General features: G+C 40.0%; 3 protein-coding genes across 3 annotated transcripts; 2 read left to right on the top strand and 1 right to left on the bottom strand.

Annotated features, from left to right (window-relative positions):
- Nucleotides 1-2,178: 2,178 nt before the first annotated feature.
- LOC308321791 (O-phosphoseryl-tRNA(Sec) selenium transferase-like) lies at nucleotides 2,179-3,645 on the top strand (the record flags this gene model as incomplete). Its single annotated transcript, XM_080772881.1, has 1 exon — nucleotides 2,179-3,645. The coding sequence occupies one exon, from the start codon at nucleotides 2,179-2,181 to the stop codon at nucleotides 3,643-3,645; it is 1,467 nt and encodes a 488-aa protein (XP_080629007.1).
- A 1,451-nt stretch (nucleotides 3,646-5,096) lies between these two features.
- Nucleotides 5,097-5,420, top strand: LOC308321536 (ATP synthase-coupling factor 6, mitochondrial-like; the record flags this gene model as incomplete). The annotated part of the gene is made up of 1 exon (XM_080772472.1): nucleotides 5,097-5,420. One exon carries the CDS (start codon nucleotides 5,097-5,099, stop codon nucleotides 5,418-5,420), a length of 324 nt encoding a protein of 107 aa, XP_080628598.1.
- A 3,464-nt stretch (nucleotides 5,421-8,884) lies between these two features.
- Nucleotides 8,885-9,343, bottom strand: LOC308321790 (nucleoside diphosphate kinase A-like; the record flags this gene model as incomplete). Its single annotated transcript, XM_080772880.1, has 1 exon — nucleotides 8,885-9,343. The coding sequence occupies one exon, from the start codon at nucleotides 9,341-9,343 to the stop codon at nucleotides 8,885-8,887; it is 459 nt and encodes a 152-aa protein (XP_080629006.1).
- Between the last annotated feature and the right edge of the window lie 14,285 nt (nucleotides 9,344-23,628).

The following is a 23,628-nucleotide window of genomic DNA, read 5'->3' as shown; positions in this document are numbered from 1 at the left end:
TTTACACAATGCTATATACCCCCTACAACTGTATATACTTTCCCCATTTTCAACAGTTTTAATTATATTTTGACACTTGCTTTGGCAATGTAAACAGATGTTTTCTCATGTCAATAAAGCTCCTTTGAATTGAATTGACCGGGCCGGCCAAAATGGCCCTATTCTCCAATATCCAGTATCCTATCTGATATCTCACAGATTACTGTGTTATATAACCTCATATTATGTTGCAGTAACACACTTTCTCTTTCTCTGGATTTCTCCTCTCCTCTCCTCGATCATTCCTTCTCTCTTTCTCTCCCAGAGGTGGCAGTGGTGGCAAGGAAAGGAAAGGAGAAAATAGAAGAGAGGAGTAATAGTGGAAAGAGGAAACTGCTTCTAAATTATTGACAGAGAGAGAGAGAGAGAGAGAGAGAGAGAGAGAGAGAGAGAGAGAGGAGCACTTGCTGTTGGGAAGGTCATCATACTTGTGTCCTGTCATCACTCTTTCCAGGTTCTCCTTTCAGGTTCATCCATCTTTTGATCTCCCCCTCTCTCCTTCATGTCTTCTCTCATTGCATTCTTGTCTATCTCTTTCCCTATAGGCTCCTCCTCCTATACTCTCATGTCTATCTCTTCTGGCACTCTCCTTTCTTCTGTTCACCTTTCAGTCCATTATGCCTCTGTATTTCCTCTCTTCCTTCTCTCCTCCAGAATTTGTTCATCCTTTTATCTTCTTAATAATAATAATAATAATAAGAAGAAGAAACGTTATAATAATAAACATGCACCTTTCATAACAAATGCAGCACAAGGTGCTTTACAGAACGAAAAAGGAAAGAAAAAACATAAAACAACATCAAAATCAAGACAAAATCAATAAGACAACAATTAAAAAGGCAGCTAAAGTAGCCACTAGCCAAACAGTGAATACATGAATAACACAGGTATTTAAAAACTAAACACAAAACAACAGAACAGTTGAGTAGCCTACACGAATAACAACAGGGATTTAAAAACTCAACTGGTCTTGAGCTGTGCTTTAACGCATTCTGTACGGGAATCCCTTTTGTTGTTTACAGAGGCTGCCTGTCTGACCTCTCCTCCCTTCCATCATCTTTCTCCATAATTCTCTGTTCCTTCCACTCCTCTTCACTCTCCCCTCTGCTTCCTCTCCGCTCATCTACCTCCCCCCTTCTCCGTGTTCTCTCTGGGGTCTTCTCGTCATCCAGTGCTTTATCTTTATCTGCAGGGTAGCACACAAACACGCACGCAAACAGTCTCTGTCGCACATGACGTATAGTCTCTTGAAGTCCACAGGTGCTCCGTAGAATGCTTTCACATGGCCAGTGGCCTCTATGTCAAATATTCATGTCCCCACTTCAAAGGTGAGGAGAGGAAAGAAAATAGAATAGAGGAGAAGAACAGGAACACAGAGACAAATAAAGAGGTGTGGTGCAGTCAGGTGAGAAGAGGAAACACAATGCTTGTTTCAATGAGGTCACGCACCTCCTATTAAACCACAGCTCCGGAAAAGTGTTATCATCTAACCCCTAAAGTGGAAGGGCCAGGCATACATATTCACAGCCATATGCACGCACATCACCTGTAGATACACGTGCAGTGCACCTGCAGTGTGAAACCATATGGGTTGCACACTGGGGACACACAGATGCTAACAAGCGTGCCTGTCAATGCTGTCATAAGCTGTGGGACCACATATTCAACAGTGGCATCACACGTACAGTATGCACTGTTTTACCGGGGGACATTAAACAAAGTAGCTCCATCACGCAGGGTTAAACACGCAAGTATAAGGACTGGCATCTCTCTGATTTGTCTTCAAACTGACTATGTTGCCATCATTACTTACTGTATGCATTTCATATGGACTTACAATTAATCAGAGTACTCTGAGGCGAATTCCATATTTGGGCATGGTGACCTCATCGTGAGGATGAGAGCATCACCGCAAGCCAGCTTACACTGCCTAACGGTCTCAGATTCCCTGCATGGATCTCAAACGCGGCTCACTTTTCAACACTCACTCACTACTACTTTCATGAATGAACAACTCTGACAGCTCCCCATACCAGGTGTTCACACAACTCGATTATTGAATATATTAGTTTATATCTTGAGATTCTTGACTAACACAAAATATACCGTTGTGGAAGAAGCATTAAAGCCTATGCGGTGATGAACAGTGACAACTTCACCCTATGTGAAAAGATAATTTCATCTTCCTATGTCCGACAAGGGTCTCAATCTCGCCGCAGCCATGAGAAGCTCATAAGGCACTTACTGGAACAGGGCAAGTGTCCAGAGGAAGGATGGAATGAGAGTACCATAGAACTTCTCCTGAATGAGCTGGCAGTGATGGACAGCAATAACTTCCTTGGAAACTGTGGCGTTGGAGAGAGGGAAGGCAGAGTTGCCTCCAGCCTGGTGGCTAGACGTCATTACAGGCTGATCCACGGCATAGGTCGATCTGGAGACATCGCTGCTGTTCAGCCCAAAGCAGCAGGATCTAGCCTGCTTAATAAGTTGGCAAACTCACTTGTGTTGGACATTTTAAAATTCTCAGGTGTCCCTAGTGTGGCTAGTTGCTTTGTGGTTCCCTTGGCAACTGGGATGAGCTTGACCCTGTGTTTCCTGACTCTTCACTACCAGAGACCCAAGGCTCGCTACATCATCTGGCCTCGCATTGACCAGAAGTCATGCTTCAAATCCATGATAACTGCAGGGTTCAAGCCAGTGGTAGTGGAGAACACTCTAGAAGGTGACGAGTTGCGGACAGATTTGGAGGCAGTTGAGTGCAAGATTGAGGAGTTTGGTGCAGAGAGCATCCTGTGTGTCCACTCCACAACGTCCTGTTTTTCCCCACGTGTCCCTGACAGGCTTGAGGAGTTGGCTATAATTTGTGCCAAATACAACATCCCCCACATTGTTAACAATGCCTATGGAGTGCAGTCATCCAAATGTATGCATCTGATACAGCAGGCAGCTCAAGTCGGAAGAATTGATGCCTTTGTGCAGAGCTTGGACAAGAACTTCATGGTACCTGTGGGTGGTGCCATAATAGCAGGTTTTAATGAATCCTTCATGAAGGAGATAAGCGAGATGTACCCAGGTCGAGCATCGGCTTCATCATCCCTTGACGTTCTCATCACCCTGCTTACACTAGGAACCAGTGGCTATATGAAACTCCTGGCAGAGAGAAATGACATGTATTCTTTCCTGGCTCAGGAGCTGAAAATACTGGCTGAGAAACATGGAGAGAGACTGTTGCATACCCCACATAATCCTATTTCACTGGCCATGTCTCTGGATGGCCTCCAGGCCGGGAATGATGAGGCAGTTACTCAGCTGGGCTCCATGTTGTTCACTCGGCAGGTGTCCGGAGCTAGGGTAGTACCCCTGGGCAAGGAGCAGACAGTGAACGGACACACATTCCGCGGCTTTACATCCCACTCAGAAGCATACCCCTGCCCCTACCTCAATGTTGCCTCGGCCATGGGCATCGTGCGAGAAGACGTGAAACTGTGCATCCGAAGATTGGACAAGTGCTTGAAGATGCTGCGGAAAAAGGGCAGCGCTGCCAGAAGCACTTCACTGACACCCTCAACAGGCAAAAGGACTCCTCTACTGGAGAGTAAAGGCTAATTTATACGCCATCACATGCCTTACAATACTGTAAGTGTCGCTCAACAAAAAGCATCAAAGGTTTCCTTCGAAAATACATACTATTCGACAAGTGGCCCTTGTCGAAAGGGTTGTGCAACAAAAGAGGTTACCTTTAAATGACTCAATTGAGTACTCACAATTTAGGCATTTAGCATAATTGAGAGCTTAGAGTGCAAGGGGCATTTAAGTGGCAATGTGTCATTTTTGGTGTGAAAAAAAGTTAATGGCTGTATAAAATAAATAGTATTAAATTATCAATCTAACAATTATGGATATTGACCAAATGCATATTTGCAAATGCTGATTGTTAGCTCGCTATATAGTTTGCTTGTGGTAAGCAAGGCACATGCATGCTGCAGTAAGCTGGTGAAAAGCTAGCCCCCAGTTAAATTGTGCAGATGACTTGATCAAATTGCTTAACATATAATCAACTATGCATTTGGGGGCGTTTGTTCACATGCAAATTATGTTCTTGTCCCCGGAAAACAAACCTTTTTTGAAATCTCCGGCCACAGTGAAGATTTTAGATATGCATGTTGCCGTGTGGATGGGTCAAACAGACGCTTCTCACATTATAAGCATACAATGCAGTGGGAGAGTACATCATTTATTTTAGTATTCCGGCTGCCTTCATTTCCATGTTGACACCACATAGCTGTGACAACTCTGGCATGGTCATGGTTACTAATCTGGGATTTGGGTTCCACAGTGATTGGAGGGCGAAGCGTGTTATCAGTTGACATCAGGCCTACCTGGTCTCCATATAAGAGGCTGCAGGGCCAGTGTTGGTTTAAAGGATACAAATGGAGACTTTCCTTTCAAGCTGCCATGATTTACTGAAGGAGAACAGAGATACCAGTCAAAGGTTCCATGTCATTCTGGGGAATGAGGCATGTGATCTGGACTCCATGGTGTCGCCTACTTCCTGTTTAAGACCCAGCCCAGTGATGAGATAAAGGCGTGTATAACCCTACGGCATGTAATCATCATCCAATCAGATGAGATAAATTAAAGACCAATAACAATAAGAGTGCAGTTTTGAAGGAAGGGAGATCCGAGATAGGGGCATCTTTACTTTTTACATTTATGTTAATCACTTATAATGAATGTCAATGGGGCTCAGATTGCCCAAATTTGTGCAAGGATTACGCATGACCTCATTGACGGATGACATTGTATATGATGACATATATGATGATATATGATGACATACTGGAGATATATATAGGGATTTCAAGAGACTGTAAGTAAATTCTGTGACTGTTCTAGCCTCTTTCAGAGCAAAATCATCTACTGTATAAGAGTGGCCATCAAACACATGACTTACGAGATCTACAAGAAGTCACGCCGTTACTAGACCACATCTTCTTTTGAGACATTTTACACTCTCTGGGTGTGCAATTGGTTCTCTGGAGTGTCACCCCACTGCAATGGCGCTCCTGCAATTATTCCAGCTGCCATCACTCCTGTGTTCTGCCATGCCGGTGACCCTGCGCAGGAACATTGGCATTTCCGCTGTCCTCTTCAACCGGGCCAAAGACCTGGACCCGGTCCAGAGACTTTACCTGGATAAGATCCGTGAGTACAACACTAAGAGCAAGGCTGCAGGTGGCATTGTGGATGCAGGCGCATCCTACCAGAAGGAGCTGAGTGAAGAGATCACCAAACTGCAGAGACTATATGGCGGAGGAGACCTCACCAAGTTCCCTGACTTTAAGTTCCCTGAACCCAAGCTTGAGGAGACAGCGAAGTGAATGTGTGGGACATACAAGTCACAAGATGTGAAGGCCTGGTAAAATCTAGTTTATGCATGGTCTCCATATGTGGGTATATGTTATGCCTGTGACGTCCACGTTGGACATAACAGTGTCTCCACAATATGCATGTTTGCGACACCTAACTTCAACTGTCGACCCACTGACAAGGCAATTTTACAAGATTGGACAATTTTTTTCCCTTCAGAAATACATATTTTAATTTGAATAATATTATACCATATTATGTTGACATAAAACACACGCCCGGCAGCCGGCGTAAATTATGGTCCGGCCCTACCTGGGCCCTCATCAAACCCTGTACACTGGAGAATGTCCCTGCTACCACCCTTAGATCTCCATGTATGGAGCTGACCTGCTCTGACATTCCATAATTAATCTGACCTCATCAAACGCTGTACAATGTTGATCTGGCCTTATCAAACCCTGTACACTCAAGACATGCTCCTTGGCCAGTACGGAATTCATTCAGGTCGCTTCTCGCCCTCGGGCGTCTTACTGGTATAATGTAAACTAGAGAATGTGCCCATCGGGGCACAGGTCTCTATAATAGGCCAATGTGAAAAGGGTGACATTTCTTCTTACGCCTTGGATGGCAATTTGAAGCATTTTGTTCCGAAAATATGTTTTGCAAAAATCCACCTGCTGGTGGCGCTAAAACAGGCAATCTATGAAAAGGGTGGGATATATTCCTCAGCCTAGTAGGAAAGTCTGTGCACACTCGGTTCATGATTTGAGGCTTTGTGTTCAAAACGGGCCAATCCTGCAAACTTTGAAAGCCAATGTTAGCCAATTAGGATGGAATCTGAAATATCGGACAGATCCATCTTGAACACATGACTATAGAGATAGTGTGTAAAGATTTGCAGGACTTTTGGACAGAATCTGGAGGAGTAATATAAAAAATGTTTTTCAAAAGTCGGCCTCCTGGTGGTGCTATAACAGGACGTTCTGGAAAATTTGGGGCAGAGGTTCATCTTTTGCTTAGCTGGACTTCAATATTCTAATGAATATTCTAATGTAAAGAAATTAAGAATAATCAAATATTTTAAATTAAGATTCGAATTAAAAAAAGAACAATAAAATTGCTGTGTGAATTCTGGTGAGACTCTGTGCCACATAAACTAAAACATACAAAAATTAGGCTATTAAGATCATTATGAATCATTCATTTGATCTCGCAAGAGAGCACCAAACACGGCCCATACAGGACCAGACCATATAGATAAAGAAAGAGAAAGTTGTACAGCATATTAGGCTGCAATATTCATATCCTATTCATATTCATATTAAAATCATATACATTCGACATTCGAAATGTATATATATATAATATTTTTAGCTTTTAGCTTTAACCCATTAAGACTGGGACAGCATCTGTATCACTTTAAGGATTATTTTACACTTTTTACACGCTATTCAAGATTCGGGGTATCTTGGGTAGGCCTACTTGCCTACTAAAATAAATCACACCCGTGTGAACTGAGTGGTGGAACTCCCCTCTCCCTGTCTCTCATTAGCAGGCAACAGTGCAGCACTATATCTCTCCGTTTCTGGCACAACAGCGCCACTTTTGCCCCTACTGCTACTCATAGTCACACACATAGGTTAACAGGTTAACACACACATAGGTTAACAGGTTAACACACACATAGGTTAACAGTTTAACACGGACATTGCTGTTCCTTGGTTGCACCACTCAAAAAAAAAAGCCCCAAGGCTGGAACAGTTACGATATTAAAACGTTGACACTTAAGTTGTAAATTCATTAAATGCACGTTTTCCCTTTCCACCGTTGGCTTGTTACACTGTACCGTACATGAAAAAAGAAAATAAATACCATTTGTTTGTACACTCATGAGGTCTAATCAAGTACTTAGTAACTTGTTGCTACAGTAACCTTGGTTATTTTTTATGTTTATTCATTATTTTGTCAAAATGTAATGTAAGGGTTACAATACAGTAATCATAGTAATCAATTCATATCTATAGTGGCCGCAATAATAGTTAATGCTTAAGGGCAAGGTATGGCATACGTTAGAGCCACAATTCTTTGTCATTGTTCGTGTACGGACATGGTGACCACTGATTACCGGCACATTATAGATGAAAAAAAAAACAATCCAGAAGTTTATCTGCTCTGGTCAACAATTACAGTACGAACCAAATGACACATTGTTAAAGCAAACATTTGAAATTCAAATCTTAGTGACTGGTACAGAGATGGGGGGGACTTGACATGAAAAGGTTTGAGAACCACAACATCCATTTCTTTTTCAGACAACAGTTTAGGATAGAAGACATGTAGAATCAACCTCAGGTGTGTTAAACCACCGTCATATTTATTGGAACATTTGTTAAACGGTGCAGTTTTTTTTTCCTTTTTTTTTTACAAACTCTTAGTTGAAATTGTCATGGCAGACCCTTGCACAGTGCAGATTGGAGCAAGAGGTGTCCTTTTGTCCCCCAGGTGCCTAGAATAATTTGTGGCCCCTGGAGTGACTATTGTTTTGTGATTGAATACTTTAACACGTTTGGGACTTATTTCCATTGCAATCCATTATATAATTGCAGTTGTGAAAAGTATTTCCAATTGTCAGTACATTTACTTGTACTCCATGCACACCTAATCCATAATCCATAATACATGCACACTTCACACACTGGTGGTAGAGGAAACTAACCTCCTCCTGGGGAACATTTAGGGGTTCAGTTCATTTCAGTTTCAGTGTTTTTATGGTGTCAGGGTTTGTTTTTAATGTGTGAGGCACAATAAGGTGAAAAGTTGGGGGAGACCGAGGGTGGGCTGTAGAGAAAAGGCCATTCTCATTGTCGCTGCTAACCTCACATGCTTGTACTGTTTATTGCTCATATAAGGTTTAGACCTGCCTATTGCATCTGGCCAGTTCTACACATTCATGCAGTTATTTCCACTCTCTTCTATAGACCGTATAGCAATACAAACAATACAGTTAAATCTGAAGTCAAAATATAGGCGCTCTGAAAACCGATCACACATGGAATTGCTGACTATGATGAAAATACATTCAGCTTTGTCAATGAGCTGTCCAGATTTCTGCCAGCATGGTATCCATAAACAAGTGAAAGTGGTTTGTGCCTGTGCCTCCCTGTGTCATTAATGCCTTGTAAGAAGAAGCATCTCAAAACACAATGAGCCCGAAGAGAACAGAACTGTTAACACTCCACCTGTGCAGCTATTGGCCATTATTATGTTTTTGTCAACAAAATGACACAGGGAAGGAAATTCTCATGCAGAATTTTACTCAGAAATGGAACCACAGAGATACACCAAAAACAGGACTATGTTATAGACCATGAATCGGCCAGCACAGTATGACAAAAGTAAAGACAATGGGAATGCAACAGTGGATTCCAAACAGTCCTTAAGCATGTCTGAGGCCAGGGTCATGGCTGGCGTTCTGTTAGTTGATCCATTCGTGCGCGCAGCTGGTCCACCTCACCAGCTCCTCTGGCTTGAACCACAGGGAAATCTCTTGCTTCGCACTGTCTACTTTGTCACTGCCATGGATGATGTTCCTCCCGACTTGGATGCAGAAGTCTCCTCTGATGGTCCCTGGCATAGAATCAGCAGGGTTGGTCTCACCCAACATCAACCTGCCATGCTTCACTGCTTCCTTTCCTTCCCACACCATGGCAACTACTGGGCCAGAGTGCATGTAGTCCACAAGGCTGGTGAAGAATGGTCTGTCCTTGAGGTCGTGATAGTGCTTCTTTAGGAGATCTTGAGAAGGATGGGTCATTTTCAAGCCCACAAGTTTGAGTCCTTTGTTTTCAAACCTCTTGATGATCTCCCCAGTAAGTCCCCTCTGAATTCCATCAGGCTTAATCGCAATGAAGGTGCGTTCTTCATTCTCAGACATGATTGATACCACCCTTGAGTTGTGCTTATCTGTTCAAATATTTTCTGTCCCTTAAAGTTTAAGAAGAACGCTGATGCTCAATAACACCCTCAGAGCCTGTGTGGTCAGCTTTTAAGCTGTGCTGCCTCCAATATCGTGTCAAAAATGATGTTAGTCTTGCCCAAATATGGAGTTCCACATGGCTTCAGACTGTCCTTCAAGTTCTCTGATCAGGGTACAGGGTACAGGGAATCAAATTGCATCTTACACAATCTATAAACAGTAGCACAAGCACCAACAAACAGGCACGTACATTATGGATTTAAGCAGCACTTCAAATCATACATAACAGTATAACAGGCTAGTATAATTTAACCAAATGTGTTCATACATAAACTACTGCAACATACTTCTCAGTGCACTGCTCACCTGCGTCCTTGTGCATGCACACAAAAACAAGAACAATGGGAAAGAAGCACAGCTCTGATCCTGTCGTGTGTTGCTCAAGGAAGGTCTGCTCACTGACTCAGCCTTGATTGCATTCAGGTGTGCTAATCATGATTGGATTCAGGCGCACACAGCAAGGGCTTTTGTACATCGTTGAGGCGTCGACTGATAGAATTGTAAAACGCGGCCGTTCGACTGATAGAATTGTAAAACGCGGCCGTTCGACTGATAGAATTGTAAAATGCGGCCGTTCGACTGATAGAATTATAAAACGTGGCCGTTCGACTGAAATATTAATTATTCATCCACAATGTATATTAAATATTACTCTCTTTTAATTATTGTAGCCTATTTGATATTGTCCTATTATCTGAATTTCCCTTTGTTTCTCATGCAACACACATACAGCAGTAAGAAGCTCTAGCTGTGTGTGTGTGTGTGTGTGTGTGTGTGTGTGTGTGTGTGTGTGTGCGCGCGCACGTGTGTGCATGTGTGTGCGTGCGTGGTGTCAGGTGAGGTGTGTGCTCGTGTTTGTGCCAGTGGAGTGATGTCCCTCTGGCTCTGGGGTTCCAAGGGATTATGGCTTAGATAAACTAAAACACTCTAAAACACTGGCGCTGAACATGTAGGCCTATACGACTATTAACACCCTAATACTAGCAACAGCAGAATAACAACCAGGCCCAAGAGCACAACAGCATCTGGTCTATGCCAAACAGCCCCATTACTTCACAGCGAGTGTCAATCTGCACTAGTTGCCGTCTGTATATTTCGTAACAGATAATGGCTGCACAACACATCCAGATGTCTTGGTAATAATTGATTGAGTAATGTTATGTCATAGCTGGCACTGAGGATTATATCATTGTAAATTTAAACTGGTCTGAGAGTGGCACGAGAGCAGTGCTCAAATCCTCACTATAGCACCACAGTTTATACTGTAGGTACATGCGGTCAAAAACCCATTGCATGCTCCATAGGACGAAACCAATTGATCTGTGGGAGAAAGAAGACTTCAAACTCTGTGGGAGAATGGGGGCCTAGTGGACACTAGGGGCTGTATTTTGCGTGTCTTAAGTACCAGGTCTTATTCCCTAACTTGAGTAAACTAAAGACCTGGAGGCGTGGTCAATGCTCTTTGGCCACTCAGAATAGCCAAATGGCATTGATCACGCCTCCAGGTCTTTAGTTTACTCAAGTTAGGGAATAAGACCTGGTACTTAAGACACGCAAAATACAGCCCTTGATCTCAGGAGGTCAATTGAGAAGATCCGTCCGCATATCCTTACTAAAGAGACAGGAGTGTGTAGTAGGGTTCACAAGGAGTTCCTGAGATATCGTGTTCACAACATCGGGGCGAACTTATAATGCCTCTGCTTGGCTCGGCCACAGCTTTAGCCAGACAAGGAATAAAAGAGGAGAGGGATGATGCAAAAAATGAGTAATAAGAGATGTCAGGAGGGGATATGTGAGGAAGAAAGAGACAGGAGAGCTCTGTGAGAATGTCTGATAAAGTGATGAGTTGATGATGGTCTGACTAAATGAAAGACTAGCCAAATGATTAACAGACTGGCTGACAGACACGGCATCTGGCTAGATGACTGATTTTAATTGGCAAGTAGGGTGCCAACGTGACTGAAAAATGTACTGGCTCATTGACTGGCAGGCTGACGATTGGTTGTTTGGTTGGCTGGTTGTTCTATTGGCTGGCCAGGCTGGCTAACATGTTGAATAATCGACTTGGCTAACTGATTGCCTGGCAGGTTTCCTGACTGACTCCCCCATTCTCACCTGTCTCTACATCTGTCATTCCATCATCCATCCGTGCTCCCATTGTTTACTTTTTAATTGTTTTCATTCCATCTGTCAGTCCTGTGCCATTTTCTATAATGTACATCCATCCGTGACACTGTTGAATGTGACCAAAAAAATCCTCTCTTATACCCTGTCTCAATCTTCTCAGTTTTTTGTCTCCACCAGGCCGAAGGCATGGGGAGAGAGTATGCTTTGTGTGTGTGTGTGTGTGTGTGTGTGTGTGTGTGTGTGTGTGTGTGTGTGTGTGTCAGTCAGTCAGTCAGTGTACAGTTAATCTCAGGCACTGTTGGCCCGATCCATGCCAAACTTTGCACACACACTCCCTAGATACCAACCTCTGCCCCAAATTTTCCAGAACGGCCTGTTATAGTGCCACCAGGAGGCCAACTTTTGTAAAACTCCTCCAGATTTTGTCTGGAGGAGTAATAATCCCACAAATCATCACACATTATCTCTATAGTCATGTCACGTGCTCAAGACGGATCTGTCCGATATTTCATATTCCATCCTAATTGGCTAACATTGGCTTTCAAAGTTTGCAGCGTGCAATTTACGTGAAATCTTTCACGCACCTTCCTACTAGGCTGAGGAATATATCCCACCCTTTTCACATTGGCCTGTTATAGCGCCACCCACAGGTGGATTTTTGCAAAATATTTTTATATAACTATGGCGTTACAGCCAGCCCCCTCTTCGTGTTTGTAGTTTGATTTAATCTAGGTACAACGAAAGTGCTTTATAAATAAACGTGATTTATTTGATTTGATGCCTCTGCACTCATGACCCCAATTATAGTTTCACACCTTCCACCTGTGAAAGTTGGAGTGCAAGTGTGCGTGTGTCTTTCCCATGGTGGGTTTGTGTCTGTGTGTGAAAGAGAACACACTTAACGAGTGTGTTGTGAATGTATATGCCATGCAAGTGTATGTTCATGTGATTCTGTGTGTGCGAGCGTGCGTGCATGTGTGTGTGCGCAAACCACAGGTTCTCTGACATTTTTGTCTTTTGGTTTTCAGGTCATGATATCACGCCTCTGCCCAGAAAAAAATTGAGAGAGCGAGAAAGAGTGAGTGAGAGAGAGACAGAGAGGGGGGAATAGGATAGAGGATACAGTATGTACTGTACAAAGAAAGGGCAAGTGAGAGGAAGAAAACCACTAGCCACATGAGAGACAACATTTGGACAGAGCAGTACAGAGGGGTGGTGGAGAACAGAGGAGTGGGTTGGACCAGGGTTACTAAACCTTTTTCAGCTTAAAGGCCCAAAAGAAAAATCTGCTGACTTCCCTCGACCCCCCAAAAAACAAACAAACATTTAAATAAATACAATGACTTAATCACTCACATGACCCCATTTTAAATCTTAATCACTCACATGACCCCATTTTAAATCTTAATCACTCACATGACCCCATTTTAAATCTTAATCACTCACATGACCCCATTTTAAATCTTCATATAATTGGTCCTCACTAATGCTCATTATAATATCGTGAATATTGTGTCTCGGAGATAAAGTTCAGAAACCCGCCTACCAGTGACATCATCGATGGGGAATCCAAGCTTAATTCTCTTCCTGGATAGTTAGCATGCTAGATTAATATAATTAATTAAAACAAAATAAAATATAATAAAATAAAACAAAACAATGTGATCTTGTCTTGAAATGACCAAACCTGCCTACACTGCAATAGGCCTACTGGGTGCGTATTCAGTTCTTAATGGGATTCTGTAATCGAACTGGTGCTTATAGGCTAGCTATTCATATTTAAAACAGGAGGTCAAGCTATATGAGTTTTTGAGGGGCGCGAGCCCCTCCTATATACATGTTTAATGTTTGTTTTGTCTCAATGTTTCAAATGTGACCCAAAACTAACACACAGGAGTCGTGAACCTAACGTTGCTCAACAGGCATTTATTAACGCTCTCAGGTTACAGGAGATTAACTTTCATCAACTGAGGTGAGTAAATAAACAATACCAACTAAACTGTCTTTCTTGTTACCAGGTCGTCGTCTTCCAGGATGTAGGTTTCAACTGAGTATTAAGAATAGGATTAATTTAGGATCTTGGCAGATAATTAACGGAAAGTCTCTGTCCTAGAAGCCAGACTATGCAAGGGAAACAGTCACTTGTGACTTGTATTAACGGGTCAATCTCTTATCCTTTCCCTGGGGACCAGAGAGCTGGGGGGGTTTCCACTTCAGAGCGTCTCCGTTATGGAGTCGCGTTCCTTATGCACTCCTCTTTAACTGTGTCATTCGGACTCGACACAGGACCATGCACAAATACTGTCACTATAGAGTCAACATTTAAGGAGGATATGAATGGGGTTAACCTACCGCCGCCAGCACCAACCTTCACCAAGAGTGTGCAGACGCTGACTGACTGGAGGAGGGCAGGTTTGTATGTTTCCAGGCGTTTCAGACAGGTGAGAGAGATCGATCTAATTAAGGACGAACTGTGGCATGTACCTGTGATTGATAACCCGTCCCAGTCTTCTCTGTCTGTCTCTCTGGTGAGGAGGCACCTATCTTATCGGCGGCCCGTTAGGGAGACCCCACAATGCCTTTAAAACTGAACACCTTATTTATTTTTTGGGGCATGCAGCTTTTTTCTTTTAAAGATATTTCTGGGGCTTTTTTGCCTTTATTGATAGATACAAAGTAACAGGAAGTTGACAGGAAACAGGGATAGAGCGTCGCAGTCCCTCCCCCTTTCAGAACAACGAGTGGCCCAGGAAATGAATCTCAATGCATTTTTCCCATAGGCATTTCAAAACGTATTTATTTAAAGACCTTTTAAGCGTCGTACGAAGCCAATTCTTGTTGTGACAAATCATGACAACAAACACAATTTTTCGGGCCAAATAAAGAATTAGAAAGTAGAAAAAGGTTACAACACTTTTTTTGTTGTTTTTCTTCTTTGTAATTATTTGTTTGGTCCAAAATATTGTGTGTGTTGTCATGATTTGTCACGACAAGAGTTGGCTTCGTACAACGCTTAAAAGGTCTTTAAATAAATACGTTTTGAAATGCCTATGGGAAAAATGCATTGAGATTCATTTCCTGGGCCACTCGTTGTTCTGAAAGGGGGAGGGACTGCGACGCTCTATTGTGTAGGGTAGGTTTAGTTTGAGACTGGCTCATGGACTATTACATCACCATGGTACATCGGTAAGAATGTATAGACAAGGAGAGTTCCTTGTCTATACATTATTTTATTTTCTATACATCCTTTAATTTTCGTTTGCACAGACACACATTTCAGTTGAGCAAGGAGGTGGTGAGGCTTGTCAGTTATGGTTTTTATTCAGTGACGCATAACCAAGGCCTGAGGCTCCAGGACAGAGGGCTCTCAGGTAGAGTTGTTGTTGTTGCTGCTGACAAACAATGACTGCATGGAAAGGCACTCAGGCAGTATATATAGCTGATTGAGGAGTGAGTGAGAGCAGGTGTGATTACTGACTCTGAGTGACAGCACGTGAGGTCGTGGGTCCACATGGAATAGGCCAGTTGTTGTTGCTCACTAGGAGGACTCTTTTCTACTGGGGGAAAGACACAGCAAAGTTCGTCACTCGAACCCACAACACACTATCATGCTAAGCCAAGGTGCATGGACCGCTAGGTTGGCTCTAGGCCTGTCATCTTTTTTATTTTATTTATTTTGTTGGGGGGGGGGGTACAACAGTGAGCAGGCGTGACACTCAAATGTATGTGTTTACACAGATGATCAGTCACCTCTGGTTAAATATTGAAACTGAATGAGCATTTTACATGGAGTCAACATCATCAATTGACAGTAGACATCAATGTGCCATGCCGTGTGGTTTTCACTTTTGTCCAAAGCAAAACCACTTGGATTGGGCTTCGCACTTGAAATGAGTTAAGACTAGACCAAAACACTACCTCGGGACTGTTTGGCAACATCAATAACTCACATTTCACTCTGTAGCTTCAAGCTGTAGAGAAGCATTCTACAGCTGCTCTTTGAATAATGGGACAGGACAGTAACAAAGTTTGAGTAGCAGGCTTGTACCCGGAGGTCCATCCCAAAATGTCCATTTGATGGAATGTCCACCCCAAAATGGATGGTAGGGGGGAATGAGAATGAGCACAGGTCCATTTTACACTCTGAATTCCTTCCTCTACTTGTGGTACTGTAGATAAACTGTATTACACATAGCAGCCAGTGGGATTATACGCTAGATTAGGTCCCTCCTGGCTCCCAAACTGTGGAATATCCTCCTCCACTCAGTCAGTACCCCCCCCCCCTCCCCACCCCCATTTCCACTTCAGTCTGAAAACTCACTTGTCAAAGACCCCCTCTTATGCTCTCTTTATTTCTGTTAATGTCTTTTTGAAGCTTAAATATTGATCCTTGTAGTTTCTTCCACTCTGCACAGCCTACATGTACATGGACTACATTTCCGGGTAGGCAGGGTGGCTGCAGCTGCCCGTCGCACAACATAAACTGACATGTTAATTACGTTCTTTTAATTTTTGTTAATTGATATTTAATGTTTCGTGGTTAGTACGAGTCGAGTCACCGCCAGCTGACCTTACGTCAACGAGGAATCTCAGGAATGCAATGTGTTGACAGCTGGGCGTGATGTATATTAGCAGTAACATTGCTTTCTTATGTAGTTGCAAGGCTTTTGCGGCCAAATTAATTCCATTTTCTCAAGAAACTGGCTGTATCAAATATTAATGGACATCATTAACGCACAGCCACCCCCCTGACAGAAAGGCCGGGATGATCGGTTTCTTTTTCAAACACAGTTCTTATATGAAGCGACCTAAAATCGCCCTATGGGGATTTCAATGCAACAAAAAAAATACATGAACTTGTGTACTGGCGCCCTCTACTGAAAGTGACGTCAGACTTCGGTGCTCTATGTTCTTAACAAGTACAGAAAAGATCACATTGGCTGAATTCTGATCCAAGATGAAACTTTAGCAATTATGAAAAAAGGTACATGTTAACTGAATCTTGCTTTAAGACTGATTCAAAATAAATTACACATCACAATGAAAATGAAAGTAAATGTGCAGTGTCCACAGATATCTTTATAGTTCAACCTTAAACATACAAAGTATAGACTGACACCACAGCGCGTATTCAGGGCGGAGTCACCACCCCTGGGGGAAGTTGTGATTTGCTCTCGTTCACTGCAATGCAATTTGCGGCATTTCCAAAACAATATTGCGCAGAGTAGCGATTATCAAACATATTTGCAATGCCATATGTTGAAAGATCTGTTGCCCGTGGACAAGGCACGTTACCTCCGCAAGTTAGATATTATCGGCATAGATGTTTGTCCGTATGTGATTAAGGATTGGAAAAAGTTGCATTGGCAGCCATAGAAAATTGTTACCCCGGGCTAAAACCGGATGTGACGTTTTTGGGTGTTCCTGTCTTATGTGGTGTCAGTCTATGGGACTAAAGAAGTGTATGTTACTTAACTAGTCACCTTATAATTTAAGCCAAACCATGTTGGTGAGGTTTACTATAGGGCGCTCCATATTGCATCAAGAGTTCAATTTACGAACTTACTTAAACTAGGATGAAGATAGTACTTCAACAGCTCTAAACAGGAAGGATCACAGCTGTGGAATTTATGACAGGCAACTGTCAAAACGTCTTTGTTTAGACAGGGGCTTCACCCCCACAAGAAATGACAAGTAGCAGTAACAGATGCTATTTTCAGATTTGTTTGAATGTTATCTCTTAAAACAGATCCCTAGGACCTCATAAATGAAGTGAGTATGAGTCAAATATTGTCTGTCTTATATATTATTGTACATATAAGGTTCAAATATCCATCACTATCACACACCAAATGCCAATCAGAGCCTCACAAAATGCTGTATTTCTCAGTGAGGAACTATGCAGGTGTAGCATTACACGGCGGAAGCTGGGATTGAACCCGGGGCTCCCACTACACAGGCATGTTGAGTGCTCTCTTCTGCTCCATCTTTCATATATAGCAGGCTTTAGTTTCAAAATTATATTATAACTATATATAATTATGGGTTTATGACCTCCTCTGAGCAAATTATTACCTCCACTGAGTGCAATTAGAATAATTATGTTCAACAAGCAGTTAATGATGGATGGATGTGCGTTTTCGCCAGCTGGACTATTATTTGGCCTTATTTAATGTCCTTATTTAATGTGGAGGAAAATAAACAATTCTGCCTTTGTCTCGTTCCCTGTGAAGGTAGATCAATGTGCTCAATGTGCCATGCTGTTTGGTTTTCACCTTTGTCCAAAGCAAAACCATATGGAGTTCACTTGCAATGAGTCAATAAGGACTAGACCAAAACACTCCCTGGGGTCTGTTTGGCAACATCAATCACTCACATTACACTATGTAGCTTCAAAGCTGTAGAGAAGCACTCTGCAAAGTTTGAGTAGCAGACTTGTACCCGTAGGTCAACCATTATGGTAGGTTAGACATGTACCATTGTTCCGATATCTCAAACCCTCACCCTAACCCTAACCTCCCACGGGGCAACACACCAAAACCTATAACATTAACCCTCTCCCAACCCTTAACGCACCCCTCACCAACCTTAATTATACCATTATATTAAATATTTCACTAAATATTTCATTGACAATTTTCAATATGTTATTTGGATGACCCTAAGGATCATAAAAATAATGAACGATTACTACTGCAATTTATGTGCCTTTTTAGCTTAGATTGACTGGCCTATTTGTTGCGAACGCAGTGAGCACTTACTATGAGACCTAGCAGATCATGTCTGTGTGTGTGTCTGTCTGTCTGTCTGTCTGTCCCTGTGTCTGTCCCGCTATCCAAATATGGAGTGTGTTGCATCAGCAATCACTCAGCTCCATATATGGGCACAAAAGGGGCCAGGTCCACTCAGCTCCATATATGGGCACAAAAGGGGCACCATATAAGGAGTCCCCAAAGCAGCTATACGTCCAAAACCCAAATATGTACGAGCTGCGTTCGATCCCGCGTTTGCGCGTCTTACTCGTGTAATATGCTTGTGTGTGTGTGTGTGTGTGTGTGTGTGTGTGTGTGTGTGTGTGTGTGCGTGCGTGAGAGAGACACAGAGAGAGAGAGAGAGAGAGATACACAAATAAAATAAAAACAAGGATAGAAGACAAAGACCAGAAGGAACAAATGAATGATGTAAGGACACGTCAAGAACACAGTAGAAGTTCTGACAGCAGAATAGTGTAGGCGGCGCCTCATGAGCTCTTTAATGGGGCTTTTAAATGTCAAACTGTTACACTGCCTTTATCATACTGAGACACAGAGAGAGAGAGAGAGAGAGAGAGAGCGAGAGAGAGGAAGAGAGAGAGAGAGGGAGCGAGAGAGAGGAAGAGAGAGAGAGGAAGAGCGAGAGAGAGAGAGAGAGAGAGTTGCAGTCATGGTGACTGACTCATTTTACCATTTAACCACTTAACCACCAACCTTTAAATTAACCACTTATACTCAAATAATTATGGTAGCGTTTTATGTAGACATAGAACTCTATAGTGTATAGTTTATGTAGACATAGAACTCTATAGTGTATAGTTTATGTAGACATAGAACTCTATAGTGTATAGTTTATGTAGACATAGAACTCTATAGTGTATACTCAGTTTATGTAGACATAGAACTCTATAGTGTATAGTTTATGTAGACATAGAACTCTATAGTGTATAGTTTATGTAGACATAGAACTCTATAGTGTATAGTTTATGTAGACATAGAACTCTATAGTGCATAGTTTATGTAGACATAGAACTCTATAGTGTATAGTTTATGTAGACATAGAACTCTATAGTGCATAGTTTATGTAGACATAGAACTCTATAGTGTATAGTTTATGTAGACATAGAACTCTATAGTGTATAGTTTATGTAGACATAGAACTCTATAGTGTATAGTTTATGTAGACATAGAACTCTATAGTGTATAGTTTATGTAGACATAGAACTCTATAGTGTATAGTTTATGTAGACATAGAACTCTATAGTGTATAGTTTATGTAGACATAGAACTCTATAGTGTATATTCATAGTTTATGTAGACATAGAACTCTATAGTGTATAGTTTATGTAGACATAGAACTCTATAGTGTATAGTTTATGTAGACATAGAACTCTATAGTGCATAGTTTATGTAGACATAGAACTCTATAGTGTATACTCATAGTTTATGTAGACATAGAACTCTATAGTGTATAGTTTATGTAGACATAGAACTCTAGTGTATAGTTTATGTAGACATAGAACTCTATAGTGTATAGTTTATGTAGACATAGAACTCTATAGTGTATAGTTTATGTAGACATAGAACTCTATAGTGTATATTCATAGTTTATGTAGACATAGAACTCTATAGTGTATAGTTTATGTAGACATAGAACTCTATAGTGTATAGTTTATGTAGACATAGAACTCTATAGTGCATAGTTTATGTAGACATAGAACTCTATAGTGTATACTCATAGTTTATGTAGACATAGAACTCTATAGTGTATAGTTTATGTAGACATAGAACTCTATAGTGTATAGTTTATGTAGACATAGAACTCTAGTGTATAGTTTATGTAGACATAGAACTCTATAGTGTATAGTTTATGTAGACATAGAACTCTATAGTGTATAGTTTATGTAGACATAGAACTCTAGTGTATAGTTTATGTAGACATAGAACTCTATAGTGTATAGTTTATGTAGACATAGAACTCTATAGTGTATAGTTTATGTAGACATAGAACTCTATAGTGTATAGTTTATGTAGACATAGAACTCTATAGTGTATAGTTTATGTAGACATAGAACTCTATAGTGTATACTCATAGTTTATGTAGACATAGAACTCTATAGTGTATAGTTTATGTAGACATAGAACTCTAGTGTATAGTTTATGTAGACATAGAACTCTATAGTGTATAGTTTATGTAGACATAGAACTCTATAGTGTATAGTTTATGTAGACATAGAACTCTATAGTGTATAGTTTATGTAGACATAGAACTCTAGTGTATAGTTTATGTAGACATAGAACTCTATAGTGTATAGTTTATGTAGACATAGAACTCTATAGTGTATAGTTTATGTAGACATAGAACTCTATAGTGTATAGTTTATGTAGACATAGAACTCTATAGTGTATAGTTTATGTAGACATAGAACTCTATAGTGTATAGTTTATGTAGACATAGAACTCTATAGTGTATAGTTTATGTAGACATAGAACTCTATAGTGTATAGTTTATGTAGACATAGAACTCTATAGTGTATAGTTTATGTAGACATAGAACTCTATAGTGTATAGTTTATGTAGACATAGAACTCTATAGTGTATAGTTTATGTAGACATAGAACTCTATAGTGTATAGTTTATGTAGACATAGAACTCTATAGTGTATACTCATAGTTTATGTAGACATAGAACTCTATAGTGTATAGTTTATGTAGACATAGAACTCTATAGTGTATAGTTTATGTAGACATAGAACTCTATAGTGCATAGTTTATGTAGACATAGAACTCTATAGTGTATAGTTTATGTAGACATAGAACTCTATAGTGTATAGTTTATGTAGACATAGAACTCTATAGTGTATAGTTTATGTAGACATAGAACTCTATAGTGTATAGTTTATGTAGACATAGAACTCTAGTGTATAGTTTATGTAGACATAGAACTCTATAGTGTATAGTTTATGTAGACATAGAACTCTATAGTGTATAGTTTATGTAGACATAGAACTCTAGTGTATAGTTTATGTAGACATAGAACTCTAGTGTATAGTTTATGTAGACATAGAACTCTATAGTGTATAGTTTATGTAGACATAGAACTCTATAGTGTATAGTTTATGTAGACATAGAACTCTATAGTGTATAGTTTATGTAGACATAGAACTCTATAGTGTATAGTTTATGTAGACATAGAACTCTAGTGTATAGTTTATGTAGACATAGAACTCTATAGTGTATAGTTTATGTAGACATAGAACTCTATAGTGTATAGTTTATGTAGACATAGAACTCTATAGTGTATAGTTTATGTAGACATAGAACTCTATAGTGTATAGTTTATGTAGACATAGAACTCTATAGTGTATAGTTTATGTAGACATAGAACTCTAGTGTATAGTTTATGTAGACATAGAACTCTATAGTGTATAGTTTATGTAGACATAGAACTCTATAGTGTATAGTTTATGTAGACATAGAACTCTAGTGTATAGTTTATGTAGACATAGAACTCTAGTGTATAGTTTATGTAGACATAGAACTCTATAGTGTATAGTTTATGTAGACATAGAACTCTATAGTGTATAGTTTATGTAGACATAGAACTCTATAGTGTATAGTTTATGTAGACATAGAACTCTATAGTGTATAGTTTATGTAGACATAGAACTCTAGTGTATAGTTTATGTAGACATAGAACTCTATAGTGTATAGTTTATGTAGACATAGAACTCTATAGTGTATAGTTTATGTAGACATAGAACTCTATAGTGTATAGTTTATGTAGACATAGAACTCTATAGTGTATAGTTTATGTAGACATAGAACTCTATAGTGTATAGTTTATGTAGACATAGAACTCTATAGTGTATAGTTTATGTAGACATAGAACTCTATAGTGTATAGTTTATGTAGACATAGAACTCTATAGTGTATAGTTTATGTAGACATAGAACTCTATAGTGCATACTCATAGTTTATGTAGACATAGAACTCTATAGTGTATAGTTTATGTAGACATAGAACTCTATAGTGTATAGTTTATGTAGACATAGAACTCTATAGTGTATAGTTTATGTAGACATAGAACTCTATAGTGCATACTCATAGTTTATGTAGACATAGAACTCTATAGTGTATAGTTTATGTAGACATAGAACTCTATAGTGTATAGTTTATGTAGACATAGAACTCTATAGTGTATACTCATAGTTTATGTAGACATAGAACTCTATAGTGTATAGTTTATGTAGACATAGAACTCTAGTGTATAGTTTATGTAGACATAGAACTCTATAGTGTATAGTTTATGTAGACATAGAACTCTATAGTGTATAGTTTATGTAGACATAGAACTCTAGTGTATAGTTTATGTAGACATAGAACTCTAGTGTATAGTTTATGTAGACATAGAACTCTATAGTGCATAGTATACTCATAGTTTATGTAGACATAGAACTCTAGTGTATAGTTTACGTAGACATATAGAACTCTATAGTGCATACTCATAGTTTATGTAGACATAGAACTCTATAGTGCATAGTTTATGTAGACATAGAACTCTATAGTGTATAGTTTATGTAGACATAGAACTCTATAGTGTATAGTTTATGTAGACATAGAACTCTATAGTGTATAGTTTATGTAGACATAGAACTCTATAGTGTATAGTTTATGTAGACATAGAACTCTATAGTGTATAGTTTATGTAGACATAGAACTCTATAGTGTATAGTTTATGTAGACATAGAACTCTATAGTGCATAGTTTATGTAGACATAGAACTCTATAGTGCATAGTATACTCATAGTTTATGTAGACATAGAACTCTATAGTGTATAGTTTATGTAGACATAGAACTCTATAGTGTATAGTTTATGTAGACATAGAACTCTATAGTGTATAGTTTATGTAGACATAGAACTCTATAGTGCATAGTTTATGTAGACATAGAACTCTATAGTGCATAGTATACTCATAGTTTATGTAGACATAGAACTCTATAGTGTATAGTTTATGTAGACATAGAACTCTATAGTGTATAGTTTATGTAGACATAGAACTCTATAGTGTATAGTTTATGTAGACATAGAACTCTATAGTGTATAGTTTATGTAGACATAGAACTCTATAGTGTATAGTTTATGTAGACATAGAACTCTATAGTGCATAGTTTATGTAGACATAGAACTCTATAGTGCATAGTATACTCATAGTTTCATTGTGCAGATATTCTACTGTTAGATGGACGTTATAGGCTCTCAGCTTGCTTATGATCCTTGATTACTATTTCTATGTATTTGCA

Source organism: Protomyctophum bolini, assembly GCF_963924005.1.
Source record: "Protomyctophum bolini genome assembly, chromosome: 9".
NCBI classification, from domain to species: domain Eukaryota; kingdom Metazoa; phylum Chordata; class Actinopteri; order Myctophiformes; family Myctophidae; genus Protomyctophum; species Protomyctophum bolini.
Note: the sequence above shows the minus strand (reverse complement) of the source record. Positions and strands in the feature narration are given on the sequence as shown.